Source organism: Bidens hawaiensis, unplaced genomic scaffold, assembly GCF_021521415.1.
Source record: "Bidens hawaiensis isolate Kalapana, Puna unplaced genomic scaffold, B.hawaiensis_p1.1 tig00032715_1, whole genome shotgun sequence".
Taxonomy (NCBI): domain Eukaryota; kingdom Viridiplantae; phylum Streptophyta; class Magnoliopsida; order Asterales; family Asteraceae; genus Bidens; species Bidens hawaiensis.
Genome location: NW_027495575.1, coordinates 116,290 through 125,418, shown reverse-complemented (window position 1 = coordinate 125,418; position 9,129 = coordinate 116,290). Strand labels below are relative to the sequence as shown.

Below are 9,129 nucleotides of genomic sequence, written 5' to 3'. Positions count from 1 at the left end.
GTGAATTTAAGAGTAGATATAAAGTTTATGCTAGCAACTAAAAAAAATTATTATGTATGCAGAGAAAATATATGAAAAAGAGATGTGTTTATGTGTTTTACAGACGCATCATGTTCTAATATCAACGCTTGAATTTTTATGTGTTTTACATCATTGTTGAGTTAACAAATGTCAAGCTAACTTAAAACATCTAAATTATAATGATATCTCCTATTTACATTTATTATAGGTTGATAGGTGTTCATCTTTTTTATTAATCACGCCATGAAGAGGATACCGTGGTTTTATTTTTAACAACATCTGGAATCATCTCCAATACTCGAGTAAGTCTTCTTGAGACGGGATACAAGTTGTTCACACTAATTTTAACACTCCAGTCCTGACTCACCCGGGAACGTCATCAAGGAGGAAACCCACCGTTGTGAAAAAATCCCCGTGAATCAGGTCTTGAACCTAAAATACTAACGATCTCAAGCCTTAACAATCACTCTCATGGCACTGGACCAAAAGACAAGCTGCACGATAACGTGGTAACGAACTTATAATTCAGTGTCTAGATGTGACATGTATATATTTATTACTCGGTACTGTATGTCAATGAAAATCACAACAGTAATTAAGGCATGATTGGTTTTAAGCTTTGCTTGTGGCCACAATTTTATATTTACCTATTCTATAACTAACTAGACATGTCTCTTTATCATTTTACGTAGATAACATTTTATATCACCAGTCAAATCAAATTAATTAAGTTATAACATTTAAGATCAAACAATTAAAAGGTGTGCTTCATTTACTATCTAATCAAGTCACTAGTAGTTTTTGACATTATGAATAAAATTCGTGGACCCTCTAAAGTCAGTCGTTATGGGTTAACACCACTCAACGTCGGCAACCCGCCTTAATGATGTCCCCATCAACCCCTAATTGTCGGTAAGACGTTCTCCCACAAATCTACAATGTTTAGCCTAATTGTCGTTCACAGAATAAAAGAAGAAAGAAGAACGGTAATTTTTACTTTTAAAAAGAAAAATAATATGTTTTATTAAACATAACATAAGACTCTCCTTCCCTCGACTCTATTTTTATAAAATGTCTTTTTAGCTTATTTATTTGAACCTACATACCTTATTTGAAATTAACATAATCAATTAAGATATTAAAGTTCCTATAAATGCATAAATTGGATGTGGCTCAATAGTAGAGCACTCACTTTACTAGTGAGAGGTAGGGGGTTCAAACCCCACTATCACCAATCTATATGAGGGATGACCATGGCTTGCCAGGGTTCGAGTCCTGATCTCACCCGGTTTTACCGGCTCCTTGCTGTCGTGTCGTTTGGCGGGCGTGGGGTCGGGTTTTATCCGGTGAATCCCTCAACAGGTGGACCGCTAGGGGCTCCGTCCGTCCGGACTAGTGGCCGGCTCGGGCTATCTTTAGCCAATGGGGGCCACGTACGGAGTACCCGGCGTTACTTAGTTGGCCGTTCAAAAAAAAAAAGGTTCCTATAAATGCATTAGAAAGTCAAAGTTATTGTCACGTTTTTAATTCATTTCCAATATTTACTTTTGACTTTAATTTAAATACAAATCAAGTTAACTCACAACACACTTGTTAAAATGTTGATCAGTTAAAAGTTAAAACTCACTGTCTACGTGACAGTAACATGACATTGATGTGACGTTTCAACTAGTATTTGCTAGTTAAACTATAACACATAATCTTAATCTAAGTATATATTTTCTTAGACCAAATAAACTAGTCATATCAGCAACCCCTATAACGCTTCTTATATTAGCATCTAAATATAAGTAGACCTACTAAATGACTGTAAAATAGCTAAATTACTCGATATAATAAAAGGTTAAAAATGCCAAAAGTAAAACAAAAACCGATAATTTGGTGACATAAGGTTGTGCACGATTTGATTCAGTTCGGTTACAACCATATCTGAAACTAATGATATATGTTGGGTCAAGTTTGGACCAACTTATCTATTAGTTGGCCCATGTACTATAAATTTACAGGTGTAAAAGCCTTCAAAGTTTTCAATCCAGGAGAGATCTACAATAATAATATCAAAATAATTCTTAGCATACCATGTCACACTTGCCATATGTTACACTAACCCATTATTATTAAACGTAACAACTTCGCGATAAATCAAAACATGTTTGACGCGCTAGATCATAACCAACGAGATATACGCTCAACAAACCAGAATTGTGCTCATCGAACCACTTGTTAGAACGTAAATTATAATCACTTGGTTTGTGAGGTCCAAGACATGGTATTAAGAGGAAACATAGTATTTGTGCAATAAGTGAAATGCCCTGGTAAACATTTTTACACAGTGAAAATGAAAGAAAACAAGTTTGTAACATGTTCTTTTAACACAGTAATTTGTTGAGTCGACGAGGTGTCGACCTTCATACGATAGTGAATAATATTAATATTCAACATGCTTTCGGTACCAAGTCCTCAAAGCTTCGACATCGAGTAGTCCATAACATCCACAAGAAAATCTAAAAAGAAGGAAAAAATTCAAAGAATTTAACAAATGATTTATAATAAAAAGATATTAAAATGATTAAAATTTTAAATAGTAACACACCTGCATCTTGTTTGTTGAAGCATAATGGTGGAGTGATTCTAAAAACATTACCATAATATCCACCTTTACCAATTAGTACCCCTAAATCTGCAATAACATGACCTCTCAAATGATTCATACAAAAAAATATATATATAATAAATAAAAGACTTGTTAGATTATATATCAAGTCAAATATTATTCATACCTTTCATGTTCTCCATCACTTCCAATACTTCTGCATTTGCCGGAGTTTTTGATTTTCGATCGGTCACAAGTTCGACTCCTAGTATCAACCCTCTTCCCCGTACATCCCCGATAACTTCCATAAACAATAAATTCACCAAACTTATCAAAAAAAAAAGTAAAATATGGTTTTACACATTGTTCTTAGAAGTTAGGACCAAACTAGACCGGAAAACATCAACAAATTGGTCTAGTTAAGTACCACTAAACCAACTAGTGTACCACTAAGACGACCGGTTTAGTTATAAAACATTAAAACCAAACATAATGTGCATTTCATTAAAATTATGTCACACTTACTTTCATGCTTATCTTTGAGGGCACATAGACGTTCCTTTAAGTAGGATCCAACAACATGTGCATTCTCTTGAAGTTTTTCTTTCTCAATAACTTTGAGAACCGCATGGCCGGCCGCAGTGCTAACCGGGTTCCCTCCAAACGTATTAAAATAATTTCTACGGGTTAGAACCGCCGCAATCTCTGGGGTTGTTACTACGGCGCCTAGAGGAATCCCATTTCCGATACCCTATGAAAAAAACATAAAATACTTTAATAAGTGTTTTGAGTCAACTCAACCAGACTGACAAACTATCACACTAACAAAATACCTTTGCCATTGTGACTATATCAGGCACAATGCCATGGTTTTGAAACCCCCAAAAGTTGCTCCCGGTTCGAGCAAATCCACATTGAACCTCATCAGCAATCACGAGCCCTCCGGCCTTCTTTATGGTAGTATAAGCACTAGTTAAGTAACTCGGGGCCAATTCGACAATTCCCCCAACCCCCTACCATTAAAGAAAAACCTTATGGATTGAGCATCAATAAATTCAACAAAAGATGTTAAAGTTAAAACAAACAAAATAAAAAAAATGGTTTACCTGAATCGCTTCGAAAATAAAACCGGCAACATGACCCGACGTTCCAAACTGGATTAAATCTTCGACATCCTTAGCGTACTTTTCTCCATCCGAACCAAATGTTCCTCTATAAGGATCCGGATTTTGCGTGTGGTGCACCCCAGTCTAGTTATCCAAAACATCATAAATGAATAAAATGAAATCCACAATTCATTTGAAAAGTTGTATAGTGTACTTATGTTAATGTTTAATAACAACAAATACATAAATAACATGAGTTTTGTGTTACAAAATACAAAACATTTTAATTACCTGGACAACATTAAATTTCCAGTTATGCATTGCAGTAGCCCCCATTGTCCCAGCCGCGTTACCATGATACGCGTTCCTCAACGATATAACATCTTGACACCCGGTGTATAGCCTTGCGATCATCAACGCTAACTCGTTTGCCTCGGTACCCGAATTAGTAAAAAACACAACCTGCCAAGAATGCAACCAAACTTAACATACAATCAAATCGAATGCTAATTAACTCGTTTTGATATGCTATATATATTAACCTTGAGATCACCGGGCATCTTTGAGGCGAGTGCTTCGGCAAAATCGGCTATGGCATGGTTAAGGTATAGGATGGTGGAGTGTTGTATGTTGGTGACTTGGTTTATTATGGCTTGAACCACATCAGGGTGACCATGACCACAACTTACTGTGGCAATGCCTCCAAATCCATCAAGGTATCTTCTCCCATTCTCATCAAACAAATATTGCATCTTTCCATGAACAATATTTAACTGTTTTCAACATATAAAACACTTGTATTATTAACTAGATAACATGATATTTAATATCTTCACTCAGTAGAAAACAAATACTCCCTATAAAATAATGAAAACTTCGAGATGTATTAAATGTTAACTGGTTATATTGTATGACAATATATCGTAACTAATATATTCTCTTTTAGAGAGAACATATTAGCTAGGGTTTATTGTAAGATCACTATTAGATTATGTACTAGTTTAGCTAAAATTTTAAAAAAAGTGATTTACACGTCAATGTCACATAGGCATGGCGGGTCTCATTAACTTTTCTCTCTAACTTGTAATAGTTTAACTAAAAAACATTATTATTTAAAAAGTTGTAGTTGAGTGGTTTGATTGGTTAGAACAAAGTCTGGCCCCACATCAAACCCCTCACACCCGCTAAGGCAATGTGTAGTGGGCCAAAATATTGGGCGACTATGGGCGAGAACACCGCCTGGGGGCGACAACTTGGGTGGTAAAGGGCTGGGCAATTACTATTTCTCGTCGGCAACTCTTTGAAGAATTTATTATTATATTCATTTGTGTGTGGTATATTATAAGTTATCACACTTATTATTCTCACGGTTTACTACTTAAAACTGGTTATGTATTAAACGAACAGTCATAAACAATATAAACCAAACTCACCGGTTTCTTGTAGAAGTAAAACATAGACGGGCTCAAAAACTCTTTACGCTTCTTAAGGATCTCCTCCGCGGTAGGCCCCGTGTACCGCGGGGGAGAGTAATCAAATTGCGGCAACGTATTTGGAACACCTGGTTCCACCCGCTCGGGCACCGAAGAAAAACAACCTCGGCGACACCATGATACATGATCCTTTGCTGATCTTAGTACTCTCGAAGTTGACGTCACTAATCTTTGCATATTTGGTGATTGGTTTGTTTAGTGATCAAACTGGACGAATATTAAGGGATAAGTTGATAAGTTGATGTTTTGGTCACGTCTCTATGTTACCATACATTGCATTTATAACATAAAGTATATATTATTTTTATATGTTTGTAGATGTGTTTGTATTTTTATAATCATATAGCCAGGTCACTATTATTCAATTGGATTTTATTATTACTATTATTGAATATTCTAGATAATGACCAATTATTGTATATATCGGTATGGGTTTGGCAATTGGCAATTGGCACTTGGCAGTGACTGTAACTCACTTATTAATATAGACATGCAACATGTGTTAAAACAATAGTATTTGAGTTTCACACGTAAGTGATCTGTCAACAACAAGAGGTTACATTTTTATTATTTTTTTTTGTATATTATTAAAAATATTGTATTCATTTTTACATGTTATTAATATTTAAAAAAGTACATACATAATTTTATTATACCTAATATACAAACTAAAACTTATCCATTGAAAGTTTGAAACCTAATACACAAATTGAAACCTAATACACAAATTGAAACCTAATACATATGGAGTCAAGAAAGTATAACCTAATACACGAATTGAAATATAGAATTTGAAACCTAACCTTTTGAGGATCATATACTTGAGAATTAAAGTTCCAGATGTGTATGAAAGATGAAGAGAGCCGTGAACTCTTGAGTCGGGAGAGAGGTGGTGTTTAGAGATTGAGTGAATTGTTACTAAGTGTTTGATCGACAATAACATGTACTCGTAAGCTTTTAATAAAATTAAACTAGAAAGCGTTTTTATATATTTATTACGAACGTTTCAATATAAATTTCATTGAAAATCGAGTCGGATATAAAATAATAATCTCAAATTTTACTTTTATGTTGTATTTTTTCAGCAATTATTTAATATTTTAATATGTGTATATACTATTTTCTAATATGTGTAAAAATAATCACATAACAGTTTCAACATAGTGTGATAGGTGAAACCACGGTATCTATTCTTTTGTGAAAACCGTGGGGAAATCATGTGACGTCTGTGTAGCAGTTTTCACATGATTAACAACATGATTTAAACTTGAAGAAACATGAAATGAATCTGACCTGATTCATGACGATGTTCCTCGGTGTTCGAGATAAACGAACCACAACTTCATCTTCTTCTTAGGTAGCTTGAGATCTGCAATGGCTTTTTTGGGTGTGTGGAGGTGACTGCTAAGAAATCTCGAGGATCTCTTGTTTACAGACACAAAAATGGTTATGGTGGTGACTCTTATTGAGAACATCCAACCCCTTAATAAGGAGGTGGAGACCTCCTTATATAGGGAGCCTCATGGCCACCATCATGGTACCCTAATGGGCCTAGCCCAGATAGGGTTACCTCCACAAAACCCCCTCAGCCCAATAATATTGTATTAGTCCACATAATAAAATAAGCCAGATATAATAAATTAAGGTCGTAAGCCGGGTTTAGTACCATACCCCTACAAGCCCCCCAAGTCCAGTGTTGCTCCTAGGCGTGCAAGCGTTTAGGTGGAGCGCTGGACTTCATAAGGTGTGTTAGGATATGAGGCGGTTTTTCCCCTTTCTTCGGCCTTGTCTTTATTGTCTTTGAGTTTTGCGAGGTTTTCTCCATGATGGTGACATGTTGTGATCCTTATGATAATAATGGTGCACTGGCATGAATAAGATATAGCACGCATCATAACAATAGTGGCGCGGGGCCTGATAAAAGATAGAGTGCGCATCTCGATAATAATGTAATGCAACTTGCGCGCGAGGCAGCTTACGAGCTATAAAAATAATGAAGCTTGCGCGCGAGGCGACTTACGAGCTATAAAAATAATGAAGCTTGCGCGCGAGGCGACTTACAAGCTATAAAATAATGAAGCATGCACGAGTTGCGGCTTATGAGCTATAATATGATGATAATGACTGGCCCACAAGGGCCTCTTCTACGCATGATGACTATCCCGGCTTGTCTTCAAAATAATAATGGAGGCACAAACGGCCAGATAATAATAATAATGTCATAGGTGCTTGTGCGACTCGTAGCCGAATCTGCAAAAACATATCAACTAAAAGTGGATGTATTACAAGGTTCCCATCCTCGGGCAAATTATGAGGTGTGCCCAACCTACGTTGGCGCGTGGCCGTTTGGGATATTATTAGGTTCCCGACCTTTATGTTTGGCGCGTGGCCATGTGGGATATTATTAGGCTCCCGACCTTATGTTTGGCGCGTGGCCATATGGGTTACGAAGTAAGGTCAACTGGTTAAGGAAAGCTCAGGTTATGAAAAAGTTTAGCCTGAGTATTGCATGATACCACTTATAAGAGGATTGGACCCCCCAAAACTTGCAAATGCATTGAAAGCTGGTTTGTATTCTCCCGAGTTTTATCAAAGTCTCGAGACTCGTAAAAGATCATATCATGGTAGAAAAGTTCCGTTTTGGACAATGGAAGATGAAACCATGGGTTTACACAAGGTTATATATTAATATTTTTATTTTCAAGTAATAACTTGCTTCTAATGTAACGTATGAACATTTTATGTTTATTAGCATTAATGAAAATAGCATTTTCTCATGTCCAGGCTAACGATTATATTTTGGCTATAATATAATACCTAAACAAGTTATATAGGGAAACTTGTAAAGAGCATAATTGTCCGGTAAACCTATCCGTTGTGAAGGTGCTTTTAAGGCAAACTTAAAGTGCTAAGTCGCTGTCAGTGCACATACACACTTACACATATAATGTTAATATGCATATGATTATTAACTTATTTTTAGGACATACACACTTACACATATAATGTTAATATGCTTATGATTATTAACTTATTTTTAGGACCCGCACACTGCAACGAGATTATTAAACATAATAAAAATAATCGTAACAACGAGATCATTAAACATAATAAAAATAATCGTAACAACGTTAAATCACTCATTAGCGTTGTGAACAATCTCATCTCATTCTAATAAAGAAGTAACTTTGTTTATATCATCATTTGAAAACAACTTAAAAGCATTTTGATTTTGATTGAGATAAAAGTCACCCAAAGTTATATATTTCTTCATTAGAGTAAGTTTGTAATAGGTAATAACGGTGAAACTTAGGCTTATCATTCATCATATTGCTATATAGTAATTACGAGTCAATGTGTTATTTATCTTATATATATCTTAATCACTATCACGGATAAAACTTAAGGCTCAAAACCATAATCAAGGCATACCACAAGGACTTGTAGTGTAATTAGTTCTTTTTGCTGCTTATCGTTTTTTTATTCCTTTGAAATAAAACATCAGAGTTATTTTATTTCACCAACCAATGTTTTTTTTTTAACATTTCATAGGGTGAAGTTATTCTACAAAGGGAATAAAAATAAGAAGGATGAGAAGAATTTATAGTAAAAAAAAAACCCTAAAAAAATAATAAAAATTTAATAAAAAAAATCATAACTCAAAATTTAATAAAAAAAATCATAATGTAAAACGAAAAAATGTTTCCGGCATCTTCTTCGTTTAAAAAAAATAAAAAACACTCGAAAAAGACACAATGTTGAGGAACAAACACCATTGTGTCTTTTTATTTATCATTGTGTTTTTTTTATTTGACATTGTGTCTTTTTTCTTCATATTGTGTTATATTACTCAACATTGTGTTATATTTTGTTCGGCATTGTGTTAATTTTTGCGACCTATTGTGTCTTTTCTCGT

General features: G+C 34.9%; 1 protein-coding gene across 1 annotated transcript; it reads right to left on the bottom strand.

The window, feature by feature from the left end:
- Nucleotides 1-2,304: 2,304 nt before the first annotated feature.
- LOC143583900 (alanine--glyoxylate aminotransferase 2 homolog 2, mitochondrial-like) lies at nucleotides 2,305-5,579 on the bottom strand. The gene is made up of 9 exons (XM_077066078.1): nucleotides 5,154-5,579; nucleotides 4,263-4,493; nucleotides 4,012-4,182; nucleotides 3,721-3,864; nucleotides 3,448-3,627; nucleotides 3,140-3,365; nucleotides 2,802-2,915; nucleotides 2,615-2,701; nucleotides 2,305-2,525 (listed from the first exon to the last, which is right to left on the bottom strand). Exons 1-9 carry the CDS (start codon nucleotides 5,388-5,390, stop codon nucleotides 2,482-2,484), a joined length of 1,434 nt encoding a protein of 477 aa, XP_076922193.1. The 5' UTR covers nucleotides 5,391-5,579; the 3' UTR covers nucleotides 2,305-2,481.
- Between the last annotated feature and the right edge of the window lie 3,550 nt (nucleotides 5,580-9,129).